At 50.1% G+C, this 18,501-nt stretch overlaps 1 protein-coding gene across 2 annotated transcripts in view; it reads right to left on the bottom strand.

Annotated features, from left to right (window-relative positions):
• The window catches only part of LOC138452936 (zinc finger protein 773-like), a 161,321-nt gene that overhangs the window by 91,694 nt on the left and 51,126 nt on the right, over positions 1-18,501 (bottom strand). For both annotated transcript variants that reach the window (XM_069605300.1, XM_069605299.1), the window contains one exon: positions 16,855-16,968. In XM_069605300.1, the coding sequence (XP_069461401.1) occupies positions 16,855-16,968 (114 nt within the window). The remainder of the gene's footprint in view (positions 1-16,854; positions 16,969-18,501) is intronic.

The following is an 18,501-nucleotide window of genomic DNA, read 5'->3' as shown; positions in this document are numbered from 1 at the left end:
ACATTGCAGTCTATTCTCTTCCCTCCTGTAGCCACATTGCAGTCTATTCTCTTCCCTCCTGTAGCTCCACGGCAGTCTACTCTCTTCCCTCCTGTAGCCCCATGGAAGTCTATTCTCTCCCCTCAGGTAACTCCATGACAATCAATTCTCGTCCCTCAAGTAATTCCAGGACAATCTATTCTCTTCCCTCAGGTAACCCCATGGCAGTCTACTCTCTACCCTCAGGCTCTTACCTGAGGTAACTGGCAGTCTATTCTCCTACCTCAGGTAACTCCATGGCAGTCAATTCCCTTCCCTCAGGTACCTGCTTGGCAGTCTATTATCTTGCCTCCTGTAACCCCATGGGACTCTATTCGCTTCCCTCCTGTAACTCCATGGCAGTCTATTCTCTTCCCTCAGGTAATTCCATGGCACTCACTTCTCTTCCCTCAGGTAACTCCATGGCAGTCTATTCTCTTCCCTCAGGTAACTCCATGGCACTCACTCCTCTACCCTCAGGTAACTCCATGCCAGTCTATTCTCTTCCCTCCTGTAGCCCCATGGCAGTCTATTCTCTCCCCTCAGGTAACTCCATGGCACTCACTTCTCTTCCCTCAGGTAACTCCACGGCAGTCTATTCTCTTCCCTCAGGTAACTCCATGGCACTCACTTCTCTTCCCTCAGGTACCTCCATGGCAGTCTATTCTCTTCCCTCCTGTAGCCCCATGGCAGTCTATTCTCTTCCTTCCTGTAGCCCCATGGCAGTCTATTCTCTTCCCTAAGGTAACCCCATGGCAGTCTATTTTCTCCCCTCAGGTAACCCCATGGCAGTCTATTCTCTTCCCTCATGTAACCCCATGGCAGTCTATTCTCTTCACTCCTGTAGCCCCATGGCAGTCTATTCTCTCCCCTTAGGTAACTCCATGGCAGTCTATTCTCTTCCCTCAGGTAAATCCATGGCAGTCTATTCTCTTCCCTCCTGCAGCACCATGGCAGTCTATTCTCTCCCCTCAGATAACTCCATGGCAGTCAATTCTGTTCCCTCCTGCATACCCATGGCAGTCTATTCTCTCCCCTTAGGTAAGTACATGGCAGTCTATTATCTTCCCGTCCCTAACACCATGGTAGTCTATTCTCTTCCTGCAGGCAACCCATGGCAGTCCATGTTCTCCCCTCATGTAACCCTATGGCAGTCTATTCTCTTCCCTTAGGTAAGTACATGGCAGTCTATTATCTTCCCGTCCCTAACACCATGGTAGTCTATTCTCTTCCTGCAGGCAACCCCATGGCAGTCCATGTTCTCCCCTCAGGTAACTCCATGGCAGTCTATTCTCTTCCTTCCTGTAGCCCCATGGCAGTCTATTCTGTTCCCTCAGGTAACCCCATGACAGTCTATTCTCTCCCATCAGGTAACTCCATGGCAGTCTATTCTCTTCCCTCAAGTAACCCCATCGCAGTCTATTCTCTTCCTTCCTGTAGCCCCATGGCAGTCTATTCTCTTCCCTCAGGTAACCCCATGGCAGTCTATTCTCTCCCCCCAGGTAACTCCATGGCAGTCTATTCTCTTCCCTCAAGTAACCCCATCGCAGTCTATTCTATTCCTTCCTGTAGCCCCATGGCAGTCTATTCTCTTCCCTCAGGTAACCCCATGGCAGTCTATTCTCTCCCCTCAGGTAACTCCATGGCAGTCTATTCTCTTCCCTCAGGTAACCCCATGGCAGTCTATTCTCTCCCCTCAGGTAACTACATGCCAGTCTATTCTCTTCCCTCATGTAACCCCATAGCAGTCTATTCTCTTCCTTCCTGTAGCCACATTGCAGTCTATTCTCTTCCCTCCTGTAGCCCCATGGCAGTCTATTCTCTTCCCTCCTGTAGCCCCATGGCAGTCTATTCTCTTCACTCTGGTAACTCCATGGTACTCACTTCTCTCCCCTCAGGTAACTCCATGGCAGTCTATTCTCTTCCCTCCTGAGCCCCATGGCAGTCTATTTTCTTCCCTCCTGTAGCCCCATGGCAGTCTATTCTCTTCCCTCCTGTAGCCCCACGGCAGTCTATTCTCTTCCCTCTGGTAACTCCATGGCACTCACTTCTCTCCCCTCAGGTAACTTCATGGCACTCTATGATCTTCCCTCAGGCACTGGCAGTCTACTCTCTCCCCTAATGCAACACCATGACAATCTATTCTATCCCCTCAGGTCACTCCATGGCAGTCTATTCTCTCCCCTCGGGCAAACCCATTGCAGTCTATTCTCTCCCCTCAGGTCACTCCATGGCACTCATTTATATTCTCTCAGGTAAGTCCATAGCATTCCAATTCTGGTCTCTCAAGTAACTACATAGTAGTCTATTCTATTCCGTTAGATAAGTACATGGCAGTCTATTAACGTCCCGTCCCTAACACCATGGTAGTCTATTCTCTTCCCGCAGGCAACCCCATGACAGTCTATTCGCTTCCTTCCTGTAGCCCCATGGCAGTCTATTCTCTTCCCTCAGGTAACCCCATGGCAGTCTATTCTCTCCCCTCAGGTAACCCCATGGCAGTCTACTCTCTAAACTCAGGCTCTTCCCTGAGGTAACTGGCAGTCTATTCTCCTACCTCAGGTAACTCCATGGCAGTCAATTCCCTTCCCTCAGGTACCTCCTTGGCAGTCTATTATCTTCCCTCCTGTAACCACATGGCACTCTATTCTCTTCCCTCCTGTAACTCCATGGCAGTCTATTCTCTTCCCTCAGGTAACTCCATGGCAGTATATTCTCTTCCCTCCTGCAACTCCATGGCAGTCTATTCTCTCCCCTCAGGTAACTCCATGGCAGTCTATTCTCTTCCCTCATGTAACCCCATGGCAGTCTATTCTCTTGCTTCCTGTAGCCCCATGGCAGTCTTTTCTCTTACCTCAGGTAACCCCATGGCAGTCTATTCTCTCCCCTCAGGTAACCCCATGGCAGTCTACTCTCTAAACTCAGGCTCTTCCCTGAGGTAACTGGCAGTCTATTCTCCTACCTCAGGTAACTCCATGGCAGTCAATTCCCTTCCCTCAGATACCTCCTTGGCAGTCTATTATCTTCCCTCCTGTAACCCCATGGCAGTCTATTCTCTCCCCTCAGGTAACTATATGGCACTCACTTCTCTTCCCTCAGGTAACTCCATGGCAGTCTATCCTCTTCCCTCAGGTAACTCCATGGCACTCACTTCTCTTCCCTCAGGTAACTCCAAGGCAGTCTATTCTCTTCCCTCCTGTAGCCCCATGGCAGTCTATTCTCTCCCCTCAGGTAACTATATGGCACTCACTTCTCTTCCCTCAGGTAACTCCATGGCAGTCTATCCTCTTCCCTCAGGTAACTCCATGGCACTCACTTCTCTTCCCTCAGGTAACTCCAAGGCAGTCTATTCTCTTCCCTCCTGTAGACCCATGGCAGTCTATTCTCTCCCCTCAGGTAACTATATGGCACTCACTTCTCTTCCCTCAGGTAACTCCATGGCAGTCTATTCTCTCCCCTGAGGTAACTCCATGGCACTCACTTCTCTTCCCTCAGGTAACTCCATGGCAGTCTATTCTCTTCCCTTAGGTAACTCCATGGCAGTCTATTCTCTTCCCTCCTGTAGCCCCATGGCAGTCTATTCTCTTCCTTCCTGTAGCCCCATGGCAGTCTATTCTCTTCCCTCAGGTAACCCCATGTCAGTCTATTCTCTCCCCTCAGGTAACCCCATGGCAGTCTATTCTCTTCCCTCATGTAACCCCATGGCAGTCTATTCTCTTCCCTCCTGTAGCGTAGCCCCATGGCAGTCTATTCTCTCCCTTCAGGTAACTCCATGGCAGTCTATTCTCTCCCCTCAGGTAACTCCATGGCAGTCTATTCTCTTCCCTCCTGCAGGGCATGGCAGTCTATTCTCTCCCCTCAGGTAACTCCATGGCAGTCTATTCTCCTCCCTCCTGAAGCCCCATGGCAGTCTATTCTCTTCCCTCCTGTAGCCCAATGGCAATCTATTATCTTCCCTCCTGTAGCCCCATGGCACTCACTTCTCTCCCCTCAGGTAACTTCATGGCAGTCTATTCTCTTCCCTCCTGTAGCCCCATGGCCGTATATTCTCTTCCCTCCTGTAGCCCCATGGCAGTCTATTCTCTTCCCTCCTGTAGCCCCATGGCAGTCTATTCTCTTCCCTCCTGTAGCCCCATGGCAGTCTATTCTCTTCCCTCTGGTAACTCCATGGAACTCACTTCTCTCCCCTCAGGTAACTCCATGGCAGTCAATTCCCTTCCCTCAGGTATCTCCTTGGCAGTCTATTATCTTCCCTCCTTTAACCCCATGGCAGTCTATTCTCTTCCGTCAGGTAACTCCATGGCAGTATATTCTCTTCCCTCCTGTAACTCCATAGCAGTCTATTCTCTCCCCTCAGGTAACTCCATGGCACTCACTTCTCTTCCCTCAGATAACTCCATGGCAGTCTTTTCCCTTCCCTCAGGTAACTCCATGGCACTCACTTCTCTTCCCTCAGGTAACTCCAAGGCAGTCTATTCTCTTCCCTTCTGTAGCCCCATGGCAGTCTATTCTCTCCCCTCAGGTAACTCCATGGCATTCACTTCTCTTCCCTCAGGTAACTCCATGGCAGTCTATTCTCTCCCCTCAGGTAACTCCATGGCACTCACTTCTCTTCCCTCAGGTAACTCCATGGCAGTCTATTCTCTTCCCTCAGGTAACTCCATGGCAGTCTATTCTTTTCCCTCCTGTAGCCCCATGGCAGTCTATTCTCTTCCTTCCTGTAGCCCCATGGCAGTCTATTCTCTTCCCTCATGTAACCCCATGTCAGTCTATTCTCTCCCCTCAGGTAATCCCATGGCAGTCTATTCTCTTCCCTCATGTAACCCCATGGCAGTCTATTCTCTCCCCTCCTGTAGCCCCATGGCAGTCGATTCTCTCCCTTCAGGTAACTCCATGGCAGTCTATTCTCTCCTCTCAGGTAACTCCATGGCAGTCTATTCTCCTCCCTCCTGTAGCCCCATGGCAGTCTATTCTCTTCCCTCCTGTAGCCCAATGGCAATCTATTCTCTTCCCTCCTGTAGCCCCATGGCAGTCTATTCTCTTCCCTCCTGTAGCCCCATGGCAGTCTATTCTCTTCCCTCCTGTAGCCCCATGACAGTCTATTCTCTTCCCTCTGGTAACTCCATGGCACTCACTTCTCTCCCCTCAGGTAGCTCCATGGCAGTCAATTCCCTTCCCTCAGGTACCTCCTTGGCAGTCTATTATCTTCCCTCCTGTAACCCCATGGCAGTCTATTCTCTTCCCTCAGGTAACTCCATGGCAGTATATTCTCTTCCCTCCTGTAACTCCATGGCAGTCTATTCTCTCCCCTCAGGTAACTCCATGGCACTCACTTCTATTCCCTCAGGTAACTCAATGGCAGTCTATTCTCTTCCTTTAGGTAACTCCATGGCACTCACTTCTCTTCCCTCAGGTAACTCGAAGGCAGTCTATTCTCTTCCCTTCTGTAGCCCCATGGCAGTCTATTCTCTCCCCTCAGGTAACTCCATGGCACTCACTTCTCTTCCCTCAGGTAACTCCATGGCAGTCTATTCTCTCCCCTCAGGTAACTCCATGGCACTCACTTCTCTTCCCTCAGGTAACTCCATGGCAGTCTATTCTTTTCCCTCAGGTACCTCCATGGCACTCACTTCTCTTCCCTCAGGTAACTCCATGGCAGTCTATTCCTTTCCCTCAGGTAACCCCATGGCAGTCTATTCTCTTCCTTCCTGTAGCCCCATGGCAGTCTATTCTCTTCCCTCAGGTAACCCCATGTCAGTCTATTCTCTCCCCTCAGGTAACCCCATGGCAGTCTATTCTCTTCCCTCACGTAACCCCATGGCAGTCTATTCTCTTCCCTCCTGTAGCCCCATGGCAGTCTATTCTCTCCCTTCAGGTAACTCCATGGCAGTCTATTCTTTCCCCTCAGGTAACTCCATGGCAGTCTATTCTCTTCCCTCCTGCAGCCGCATGGCAATCTATTCTCACCCCTCAGGTAACTCCATGGCAGTCTATTCTCCTCCCTCCTGTAGCCCCATGGCAGTCTATTCTCTTCCCTCCTGTAGCCCAATGGCAATCTATTCTCTTCCCTCCTGTAGCCCGATGGCAGTCTATTCTCTTCCCTCCTGTAGCCCCATGGCAGTCTATTCTCTTCCCTCCTGTAGCCCCATGGCAGTCTATTCTCTTCCCTCCAGTAACACCATGGAAGTCTATTCTATCCCCTCAGGTAACTCCATGGCAGTCTATTATCTTCCCTCTGTTAACTCCACGCAGTCTATTCTCTTTCCTTCTGTAACACCACGGCAGTCTATTCTATCCCCTCAGGTAACTACATGGCAGTCTATTCTTGTCCCTTTGGTAGCTCCCTGGCAGTCTACTCATTTCTCCTCGGTTCCTCAATTGCAGTCTATTCTTTTCCCTCAGGTAACTGCAAGTCTATTCTCTTCACTCAGGCAACTCCATAGCAGTCTATTCTCTCCCCTCAGGTACCTCCATGGCACTCAATTATCTTCTCTCAGGTAAGTCCATAGCACTCCAATTCTTGTCTCTCAAGTAACTCCATAGTAGTCTATTCTCTTCCCTTAGGTAAGTACATGGCAGTCTATTATCTTCATGTCCCTAACACCATGGTAGTCTATTCTCTTCCCGCAGGCAACCCCATGGCAGTCCATGTTCTCCCCTCATGTAACCCCATGGCAGTCTATTCTCTTCCTTCCTGTAGCCCCATGGCAGTCTACTCTCTTCCCTCAGGTAACCCCATGGCAGTCTATTCTCTCCCCACAGGCAACTCCATGGCAGTCTATTCTCTCCCCTCAGGTAACTCCATGGCAGTCTATTCTCTTCCCTCATGTAACCCCATCACAGTCTATTCTCTTCCTTCCTGTAGCCCCACGGCAGTCTATTCTCTTCCTTCCTGTAGCCCCATGGAAGTCTATTCTCTTCCCTCAGGTAACCCCATGGCAGTCTCTTCTCTCCCCTCAGGTAACTCCATGGCAGTCTATTATCTTCCCTCATGTAACCCCATCACAGTCTATTCCTTTCCTTCCTGTAGCCCCATGGCAGTCTATTCTCTTCCCTCAGGTAACCCTATGGCAATCTATTCTCTCCCCTCAGGTAACTCCATGGCAGTCTATTCTCTTCCCTCATGTAACCCCATGGCAGTCTATTCTCTTCCTTCCTGTAGCCCCTTGGCAGTCTATTCTCTTCCCTCAGGTAACTCCATGGCAGTCTATTCTCTCCCCTCACGTAACTCCATGCCAGTCTATTCTCTTCCCTCAGGTAACTCCATGGCAGTCTATTCTCTTCCTTCCTGTAGCCCCATGGCAGTCTATTCTGTTCCCTCAGGTAACCCCATGGCAGTCTATTCTCTCGATTCAGGTAACTCCATGGCAGTCTATTCTCCTCCCTCAAGTAACGCCATGGCAGTGTATTCTCTTCCTTTCTGTAGCCCCATGGCAGTCTATTCTTTTCCCTCAGGTAACCCCAAGGCAGTCTGTTCTCTCTCCTCAGGTAACTCCATGGCAGTCTATTCTCTTCCCTCATGGAACCCCCATCACAGTCTATTCTCTTCCTTCCTGTAGCCCCATGGCAGTCTATTCTCTTCCCTCAGGTAACCCCATGGCAGTCTATTCTCTCCCCTCAGGTAACTCCATGGCAGTCTATTCTCCTCCCTCAGGTAACGTCATGGCAGTCTATTCTCTTCCTTCCTGTAGCCCCATGGCAGTCTATTCTTTTCCCTCAGGTAACCCCATGGCAGTCTGTTCTCTCTCCTCAGGTAACTCCATGGCAGTCTATTCTCTTCCCTCATGGAACCCCCATCACAGTCTATTCTCTTCCTTCCTGTAGCTCCATGGCAGTCTATTCTCTTCCCTCAGGTAACCCCATGGCAGTCTATTCTCTCCTCTCAGGTAACTCCATGGCTGTCTATTCTTTTCCTTCATGTAACCCCATGGCAGTCTATTCTCTTCCTTCCTGTAGCCGATGGCAGTCTATTCTCTTCCCTCAGGTAACCCCATGGCAGTCTATTCTCTCCCCTCAGGTAACTCCATGGCAGTCTATTATCTTCCCTCATGTAACCCCATCACAGTCTATTCCTTTCCTTCCTGTAGCCCCATGGCAGTCTATTCTCTTCCCTCAGGTAACCCTATGGCAATCTATTCTCTCCCCTCAGGTAACTCCATGGCAGTCTATTCTCTTCCCTCATGTAACCCCATGGCAGTCTATTCTCTTCCTTCCTGTAGCCCCTTGGCAGTCTATTCTCTTCCCTCAGGTAACTCCATGGCAGTCTATTCTCTCCCCTCACGTAACTCCATGCCAGTCTATTCTCTTCCCTCAGGTAACTCCATGGCAGTCTATTCTCTTCCTTCCTGTAGCCCCATGGCAGTCTATTCTGTTCCCTCAGGTAACCCCATGGCAGTCTATTCTCTCGATTCAGGTAACTCCATGGCAGTCTATTCTCCTCCCTCAAGTAACGCCATGGCAGTGTATTCTCTTCCTTTCTGTAGCCCCATGGCAGTCTATTCTTTTCCCTCAGGTAACCCCAAGGCAGTCTGTTCTCTCTCCTCAGGTAACTCCATGGCAGTCTATTCTCTTCCCTCATGGAACCCCCATCACAGTCTATTCTCTTCCTTCCTGTAGCCCCATGGCAGTCTATTCTCTTCCCTCAGGTAACCCCATGGCAGTCTATTCTCTCCCCTCAGGTAACTCCATGGCAGTCTATTCTCCTCCCTCAGGTAACGTCATGGCAGTCTATTCTCTTCCTTCCTGTAGCCCCATGGCAGTCTATTCTTTTCCCTCAGGTAACCCCATGGCAGTCTGTTCTCTCTCCTCAGGTAACTCCATGGCAGTCTATTCTCTTCCCTCATGGAACCCCCATCACAGTCTATTCTCTTCCTTCCTGTAGCCCCATGGCAGTCTATTCTCTTCCCTCAGGTAACCCCATGGCAGTCTATTCTCTCCTCTCAGGTAACTCCATGGCTGTCTATTCTTTTCCTTCATGTAACCCCATGGCAGTCTATTCTCTTCCTTCCTGTAGCCGATGGCAGTCTATTCTCTTCCCTCAGGTAACCCCATGGCAGTCTATTCTCTCCCCTCAGGTAACTCCATGGCAGTCTATTCTCTTCCCTCATGTGACCCCATCGCAGTCTATTATCTATTCTGTTCCCTCCTGTAGCCCCATGGCAGTCTATTCTCTTCCCTCCTGTAGCCCCATGGCAGTCTATTCTCTTCCCTCTGGTAACTCCATGGCACTCACTTCTCTCCCCTCAGGTAACTCCATGGCAGTCTATTCTCTTCCCTCCTGAGCCCCATGGCAGTCTATTCTCTTCCCTCTGGTAATTCCATGGCACTCACTTCTCTCCCCTCAGGTAAGTTCATGGCACTCTATTATCTTCCCTCAGGACATTGGCAGTCTACTCTCTCCCCTAATGCAACACCATGGCAATCTATTCTATCCCCACAGGTAACTACATGGCAGTCAATTATCTTCCCTCAGGTCACTCCATGGCAGTCTATTGTCTTTCCTTCAGTAACTTCATGGCACTCTATTATCTTCCGTCGGGACACTGGCAGTCTACTCTCTCCCCTAAGGCAACACCACAGCAGTCTATTCTATCCCCTCAGGTAACTAAGTGGCAGTCTATTCTTGTCCCTTTTGTAGCTCCCTGGCAGTCTACTCATTTCTCCTTGGTTCCTCAATTGCAGTCTATTTTTTTCCCTCAGGTAACTGGCAGTCTATTCTCTTCACTCAGGCAACCCCATAGCAGTCTATTCTCTCCCCTCAGGTCACTCCATGGCACTCAATTATCTTCTCTCAGGTAAGTCCATAGCACTCCAATTCTCGTCTTTCAAGTAACTCCATAGTAGTCTATTCTCTTCCCTTAGGTAAGTACATGGCAGTCTATTATCTTCCCGTCCCTAACACCATGGTAGTCTATTCTCTTCCTGCAGGCAACCCATGGCAGTCCATGTTCTCCCCTCAGGTAACTCCATGGCAGTCTATTCTCTTCCCTCATGTAACTCCATGGCAGTCTATTCTCTTCCTTCCTGTAGCCCCATGGCAGTCTATTCTCTTCCCTCAGGTAACCCCATGGCAGTCTATTCTCTCCCCTCAGGTAACTCCATGGCAGTCTATTCTCTTCCCTCATGTAACCCCATCGCTGTCTATTCTCTTCCTTCCTGTAGCCCCATGGCAGTCTATTCTCTTCCTTCCTGTAGCCCCATGGAAGTCTATTCTCTTCCCTCAGGTAACCCCATGGCAGTCTCTTCTCTCCCCTCAGGTAACTCCATGGCAGTCTATTATCTTCCCTCATGTAACCCCATCGCAGTCTTTTCTCTTCCCTCATGTAACCCCATGGCAGTCTATTCTCTTCCCTTATGCAACCCCATCGCAGTCTATTCTCTTCCCTCATGTAACCCCATCGCAGTCTATTCTCTTCCCTCATGTAACCCCATCACAGTCTATTCTCTTCCCTCATGCAACCACATGTCAGTCTATTCGCTTCCCTCATGCAACCACATGGCAGTCTATTCTCTCCCCTCAGGTAACTCCATGGCAGTCTATTCTCTTCCCTCCTGTGACCCCATGGCAGTTTATTCTCTTCCCTCAGGTAACCCCATGGCAGTCTATTCTCTCCCCTCAGGTAACTCCATGGCAGTCTATTCTCTTCCCTCATGTAACCCCATCGCAGTCTATTCTCTTCCTTCCTGTGACCCCATGGAAGTCTATTCTCTTCCCTCAGGTAACCCCATGGCAGTCTATTCTCTCCCCTCAGGTAACTCCATGGCAGTCTATTCTCTTCCCTCATGTAACCCCATCGCAGTCTATTCTCTTCCTTCCTGTAGCCCCACGGCAGTCTATTCTCTTCCTTCCTGTAGCCCCATGGAAGTCTATTCTCTTCCCTCAGGTAACTCCATGGCAGTCTGTTCTCTCCCCTCAGGTAACTCCATGGCAGTCTATTATCTTCCCTCATGTAACCCCATCACAGTCTATTCCTTTCCTTCCTGTAGCCCCATGGCAGTCTATTCTCTTCCCTCAGGTAACTCTATGGCAATCTATTCTCTCCCCTCAGGTAACTCCATGGCAGTCTATTCTCTTCCCTCATGTAACCCCATGGCAGTCTATTCTCTTCCTTCCTGTAGCCCCATGGCAGTCTATTCTCTTCCCTCAGGTAACTCCATGGCAGTCTATTCTCTCCCCTCAGGTAACTCCATGGCAGTCTATTCTCTTCCCTCAGGTAACACCATGGCAGTCTATTCTCTTCGTTCCTGTAGCCCCATGGCAGTCTATTCTGTTCCCTCAGGTAACCCCATGGCAGTCTATTCTCTCCCCTCAGGTGACTCCATGGCAGTCTATTCTCCTCCCTCAGGTAACGCCATGGCAGTGTATTCTCTTCCTTCCTGTAGCCCCATGGCAGTCTATTCTTTTCCCTCAGGTAACCCCATGGCAGTCTGTTCTCTCTCCTCAGGTACCTCCATGGCAGTCTATTCTCTTCCCTCATGGAACCCCCATCACAGTCTATTCTCTTCCTTCCTGTAGCCCCATGGCAGTCTATTCTCTTCCCTCAGGTAACCCCATGGCAGTCTATTCTCTCCCCTCAAGTAACTCCATGGCTGTCTATTCTTTTCCTTCATGTAACCCCATGGCAGTCTATTCTCTTCCTTCCTGTAGCCGATGGCAGTCTACTCTCTTCCCTCAGGTAACCCCATGGCAGTCTATTCTCTCCCCTCAGGTAACTCCATGGCAGTCTATTCTCTTCCCTCATGTGACCCCATCGCAGTCTATTCTCTATTCTATTCCCTCCTGTAGCCCCATGGCAGTCTATTCTCTTCCCTCCTGTAGCCCCATGGCAGTCTATTCTCTTCCCTCTGGTAACTCCACGGCACTCACTTCTCTCCCCTCAGGTAACTCCATGGCAGTCTATTCTCCTCCTTCCTGTAGCCCCATGGCAGTCTATTCTCTTCCCTCCTGTAACTCCATGGCAGTCTATTCTCTTCCCTCTGGTAACTCCATGGCACTCACTTCTCTCCCCTCAGGTAACTTCATGGCACTCTATTATCTTCCCTCAGGACATTGGCAATCTATTCTATCCCCACAGGTAACTACATGGCAGTCAATTATCTTCCCTCAGGTCACTCCATGGCAGTCTATTGTCTTTCCTTCAGTAACTTCATGGCACTCTATTATCTTCCCTCGGGACACTGGCAGTCTACTCTCTCCCCTAAGGCAACACCACAGCAGTCTATTCCATCCCCTCGGGTAACTAAATGGCAGTCTATTCTTGTCCCTTTTGTAGCGCCCTGGCAGTCTACTCATTTCTCCTTGGTTCCTCAATTGCAGTCTATTTTTTTCCCTCAGGTAACTGGCAGTCTATTCTCTTCACTCAGGCAACCCCATAGCAGTCTATTCTCTCCCCTCAGGTCACTCCATGGCACTCAATTATCTTCTCTCAGGTAAGTCCATAGCACTCCAATTCTCGTCTTTCAAGTAACTCCATAGTAGTCTATTCTCTTCCCTTAGGTAAGTACATGGCAGTCTATTATCTTCCCGTCCCTAACACCATGGTAGTCTATTCTCTTCCTGCAGGCAACCCATGGCAGTCCATGTTCTCCCCTCAGGTAACTCCATGGCAGTCTATTCTCTTCCCTCATGTAACCCCATGGCAGTCTATTCTCTTCCTTCCTGTAGCCCCATGGCAGTCTATTCTCTTTCCTCAGGTAACCCCATGGCAGTCTATTCTCTCCCCTCAGGTAACTCCATGGCAGTCTATTATCTTCCCTCATGTAACCCCATCGCAGTCTTTACTCCTCCCTCATGTAACCCCATGGCAGTCTATTCTCTTCCCTCAGGTAACCCCATGGCAGTCTATTCTCTTGCCTCATGTAACCCCATCGCAGTCTATTCTCTTCCTTCCTGTAGCCCCACGGCAGTCTATTCTCTTCCTTCCTGTAGCCCCATGGAAGTCTATTCTCTTCCCTCAGGTAACCCCATGGCAGTTTCTTCTCTCCCCTCAGGTAACTCCATGGCAGTCTATTATCTTCCCTCATGTAACCCCATCGCAGTCTTTTCTCTTCCCTCATGTAACCCCATGGCAGTCTATTCTCTTCCCTCATGCAACCACATGGCAATCTATTCTCTTCCCTCATGCAACCCCATCGCAGTCTATTCTCTTCCCTCATGTAACCCCATCGCAGTCTATTCTCTTCCCTCATGTAACCCCATCGCAGTCTATTCTCTTCCCTCATGCAACCACATGGCAGTCTATTCGCTTCCCTCATGCAACCACATGGCAGTCTATTCTCTTCCCTCCTGTGACCCCATGGCAGTCTATTCTCTTCCCTCAGTTAACCCCATGGCAGTCTTCCCTCAGGTAACCCCATGGCAGTCTATTCTCTCCCCTCAGGTAACTCCATGGCAGTCTATTCCCTTCCCTCATGTAACCCCATCACAGTCTATTCTCTTCCTTCCTGTAGCCCCATGGCAGTCTATTCTCTTCCCTCATGTAACCCCATCGCAGTCTATTCTCTTCCTTCCTGTAGCCCCACTGCAGTCTATTCTCTTCCTTCCTGTAGCCCCATGGAAGTCTATTCTCTTCCCTCAGGTAACCCCATGGCAGTCTGTTCTCTCCCCTCAGGTAACTCCATGGCAGTCTATTATCTTCCCTCATGTAACCCCATCACAGTCTATTCCTTTCCTTCCTGTAGCCCCATGGCAGTCTATTCTCTTCCCTCAGGTAACTCTATGGCAATCTATTCTCTCCCCTCAGGTAACTCCATGGCAGTCTATTCTCTTCCCTCATGTAACCCCATGGCAGTCTATTCTCTTCCTTCCTGTAGCCCCATGGCAGTCTATTCTCTTCCCTCTGGTAACTCCATGGCAGTCTATTCTCTCCCCTCAGGTAACTCCATGGCAGTCTATCCTCTTCCCTCAGGTAACTCCATGGCAGTCTATTCTCTTCCTTCCTGTAGCCCCATGGCAGTCTATTCTGTTCCCTCAGGTAACCCCATGGCAGTCTATTCTCTCCCCTCAGGTGACTCCATGGCAGTCTATTCTCCTCCCTCAGGTAACGCCATGGCAGTGTATTCTCTTCCTTCCTGTAGCCCCATGGCAGTCTATTCTTTTCCCTCAGGTAACCCCATGGCAGTCTGTTCTCTCTCCTCAGGTAACTCCATGGCAGTCTATTCTCTTCCCTCATGGAACCCCCGTCACAGTCTATTCTCTTCCTTCCTGTAGCCCCATGGCAGTCTATTCTCTTCCCTCAAGTAACCCCATGGCAGTCTATTCTCTCCCCTCAGGTAACTCCATGGCTGTCTATTCTTTTCCTTCATGTAACCCCATGGCAGTCTATTCTCTTCCTTCCTGTAGCCGATGGCAGTCTATTCTCTTCCCTCAGGTAACCCCATGGCAGTCTATTCTCTCCCCTCAGGTAACTCCATGGCAGTCTATTCTCTTCCCTCACGTGACCCCATCGCAGTCTATTCTCTATTCTGTTCCCTCCTGTAGCCCCATGGCAGTCTATTCTCTTCCCTCCTGTAGCCCCATGGCAGTCTATTCTCTTCCCTCTGGTAACTCCATGGCACTCACTTCTCTCCCCTCAGGTAACTCCATGGCAGTCTATTCTCTTCCCTCCTGAGCCCCATGGCAGTCTATTCTCTTCCCTCTGGTAATTCCATGGCACTCACTTCTCTCCCCTCAGGTAAGTTCATGGCACTCTATTATCTTCCCTCAGGACATTGGCAGTCTACTCTCTCCCCTAAGGCAACACCACAGCAGTCTATTCCATCCCCTCAGGTAACTAAATGGCAGTCTATTCTTGTCCCTTTTGTAGCGCCCTGGCAGTCTACTCATTTCTCCTTGGTTCCTCAATTGCAGTCTATTGTTTTCCCTCAGGTAACTGCCAGTCTATTCTCTTCACTCAGGCAACCCCATAGCAGTCTATTCTCTCCCCTCAGGTCACTCCATGGCACTCAATTATCTTCTCTCAGGTAAGTCCATAGCACTCCAATTCTCGTCTTTCAAGTAACTCCATAGTAGTCTATTCTCTTCCCTTAGGTAAGTACATGGCAGTCTATTATCGTCCCGTCCCTAACACCATGGTAGTCTATTCTCTTCCTGCAGGCAACCCATGGCAGTCCATGTTCTCCCCTCATGTAACCCCATGGCAGTCTATTCTCTTCCTTCCTGTAGCCCCATGGCAGTCTATTCTCTTCGCTCAGGTAACCCCATGGCAGTCTATTCTCTCCCCTCAGGCAACTCCATGGCAGTCTATTCTCTTCCCTTAGTTAAGTACATGGCAGTCTATTATCTTCCCGTCCCTAACACCATGGTAGTCTATTCTCTTCCTGCAGGCAACACCATGGCAGTCCATGTTCTCCCCTCAGGTAACTCCATGGCAGTCTATTTTCTTACCTCATGTAACCCCATGGCAGTCTATTCTCTTCCTTCCTGTAGCCCCATGGCAGTCTATTCTCTTCCCTCATGTATCCCCATCGCAGTCTATTCTCTTCCTTCCTGTAGCCCCATGGCAGTCTATTCTCTTCCCTCAGGTAACCCCATGGCAGTCTATTTTCTCCCCTCATGTAACCCCATCACAGTCTTTTCTCTTCCCTCATGTAACCCCATGGCAGTCTACTCTCTTCCCTCAGGTAACCCCATGGCAGTCTATTCTCTTCCCTCATGTAACCCCATCACAGTCTATTCTCTTCCTTCCTGTAGCCCCATGGCAGTCTATTCTCTTCCCTATGGTAACCCCATGGCAGTCTATTCTCTTCCCTCAGGTAACCCCATGGCAGTCTATTCTCTTCCCGCAGGCAACCCCATGGCAGTCCATGTTCTCCCCTCATGAAACCCCATGGCAGTCTATTCTCTTCCCTCAGGTAACCCCATGGCAGTCTCTTCTCTTCCCTCATGCAACCACATGGCAGTCTATTCTCTTGCCTCATGCAACCCCATCGCAGTCTATTCTCTTCCCTCATGTAACCCCATCGCAGTCTATTCTCTTCCCTCATGTAACCCCATCGCAGTCTATTCTCTTCCCTCATGCAACCACATGGCAGTCTATTCTCTTCCCTCCTGTGACCCCATGGCAGTCTATTCTCTTCCCTCAGGTAACCCCATGGCAGTCTATTCTCTTCCCTCAGGTAACCTCATGGCAGTCTATTCTCTTCCCTCATGTAACTGGCAGTCTATTCTCTTCCCTCCTGTAGCCCCAAGGCAGTCTATTCTCTTCCCTCAGGTAACTCCATGGCCGTCTATTCTCTTCCCTCAGGTAACCTCATGGCAGTCTATTCTCTTCCCTCATGTAACTGGCAGTCTATTCTCTTCCCTCCTGTAGCCCCAAGGCAGTCTATTCTCTTCCCTCAGGTAACCCCATGGCAGTCTATTCTCTTCCCTCCTGTAGCCCCATGGCAGTCTATTCTCTTCCCTCAGGTAACTCCATGGCCATCTATTCTCTTCCCTCAGGTAACCTCATGGCAGTCTATTCTCTTCCCTCCTGTAACTCCATGGCAGTCAATTCTCTTCCCTCAGGTAACCCCATGGCAGTCCATGCTCTTCCCTTGGGTCAATGAAGGGCGATCTACTCTCTTCCCTGATGAAACATCATGGTCGTCTAGTCTCGTATATGTAACATTAAGGCAGTCAATTCCCTTCCCTTCCTAATCTCCAAGCTAGGAGGGTGCAGCCATGCATTAACTACACATCCTGAAAAGAGAATGGGGGAGTATTCATGCAAAGGGAGAAGGACAAGTCTAAACATGTGTCAAGTGGCACTGTCTCACCTTCTAGCCAATGGCACTTGGAGGTAGATGGGAGTTAGTGAGTGTTACTTATGACTACATGTGAACTTTCCTGGTACTCACCAGAGCTGGGCGCTGCATCAGGCCGCACACCCTTAGAAGTAGAGTGATCCTTATGGGCAGGTGCAGCTTCTGTCTCAATCCGTAGTAAGATATCTGGGTTTACTGCAGCGGTTCCTGCCAAAGAGAAGAGCAGGTATTGAAATGGTTGCCTCTCCCTCCTGTTCCCATCAAGGAATTCATTTACTCTCTTTTCCTGTCCTGTTAGCCCCACTGTTTCCCCCAGGCACTGCTGCCCTATTTTCACCCCTCTGTTTGTTTTGTGTTCTCTTCCCCAATGTAAATCCAGGGCAGTCTATTCCATTCCCTCAGCTACCTCCTGCCCCGTTCCAACCTGCTCCAATCTAGTGCCACCCCTTCTGTCCCACTCCTTCTCCTCCAATCCAGTGGAAGCTTGTCTCAGCCTCACCTGGCTATGACCCCACTGGTCCCTTCCCCTTCCTGCCCTTTCCCACTCCCTCTCTCCAATCCAGTGGAAGCTTGTCTCAGCCTCACCTCCTCATGACCCCACTGGTCCCTTCACCTTCCTGCCCTTTCCCACTCCCTCTTTCCAATCCAGTGGAAGCTTTTCTCAGCCTCATCTGCTTATGACCCCACTGCCCCCCCCCACACCCTGCCCTTTCCCACTCCCTCTCCTCCAATACAGTGGAAGCTTGTCTCAGTTGCATCTGCTTATGACCCTACTGGTCCCTTCCTGGCCTTTCCCACTCCCTCTCCTCCAATCCATGGAAGCTTGTCTCAGCCTCCTCTGCTTATGACCCCACTGGTCCCTTTCCCTTCCTGCCATTTCCCACTCCCTCTCCTCCAATCGAGTGGAAGCTTGTCTCACCCTCATCTGCTTATGACCCCACTGGTTCGTTCCCCTTCCTGCCCTTTCCCACTCCCTCTCTCAAATCCAGTGGAAGCTTGTCTCAGCCTCATCTGCTTATGACCCCATTGGTCCCTTCCCCTTCCTGCCCTTTCCCACTCCCTCTCTTCAATCCAGCCGAAGCTTGTCTCAGCCTCATCTGCTTATGACCCCACTGCCCCCCCCCACACCCTGCCCTTTCCCACTCCCTCTCCTCCAATACAGTGGAAGCTTGTCTCAGTTGCATCTGCTTATGACCCTACTGGTCCCTTCCTGGCCTTTCCCACTCCCTCTCCTCCAATCCAGTGGAAGCTTGTCTCAGCCTCATCTGCTTATGACCCCACTGGCTCCTTCCTGCCCTTTCCCTCTCCCTCTCCTCCAATCCAGTGGAAGCTTGTCTCAGCCACATCTGCTTATGACCATGCTGGTCCCTTCCCCTTCCTGCCCTTTCCAGTCCATTAAACTTCATACTTTTCTGGGGGATTTTCAGCTAAGTCAAAGGACACATATTTGCCTATTCTCCGAAAGTTGGTGCTGTGACAGCCTGTTTTATTTGTAGGTTCTACTATTACCACCTAGTGAGCATTAATGATGGTCTTTAACCAATCACAATGCAGAGTGTTGTGAATTATGTACCTTTAAGACAAGATGACATCATCATGTGTAATAATCCCAAACAGCAGGCTGGGTACTTAGAAGACCACGAGGAGGCAGCCAGATGGCACCCCACACGACTCCTGTCGTTATTGTGTGCGTTGGTGCCACCCCCCCCCTCCCTACCCCGCATTAAGCACAGCAGACCG

This window comes from Ambystoma mexicanum, chromosome 4p, assembly GCF_040938575.1.
Source record: "Ambystoma mexicanum isolate Mex_15411 chromosome 4p, UKY_AmexF1_1, whole genome shotgun sequence".
NCBI lineage: Eukaryota > Metazoa > Chordata > Amphibia > Caudata > Ambystomatidae > Ambystoma > Ambystoma mexicanum.
This window is presented reverse-complemented; position numbering and strand designations above follow the sequence as displayed.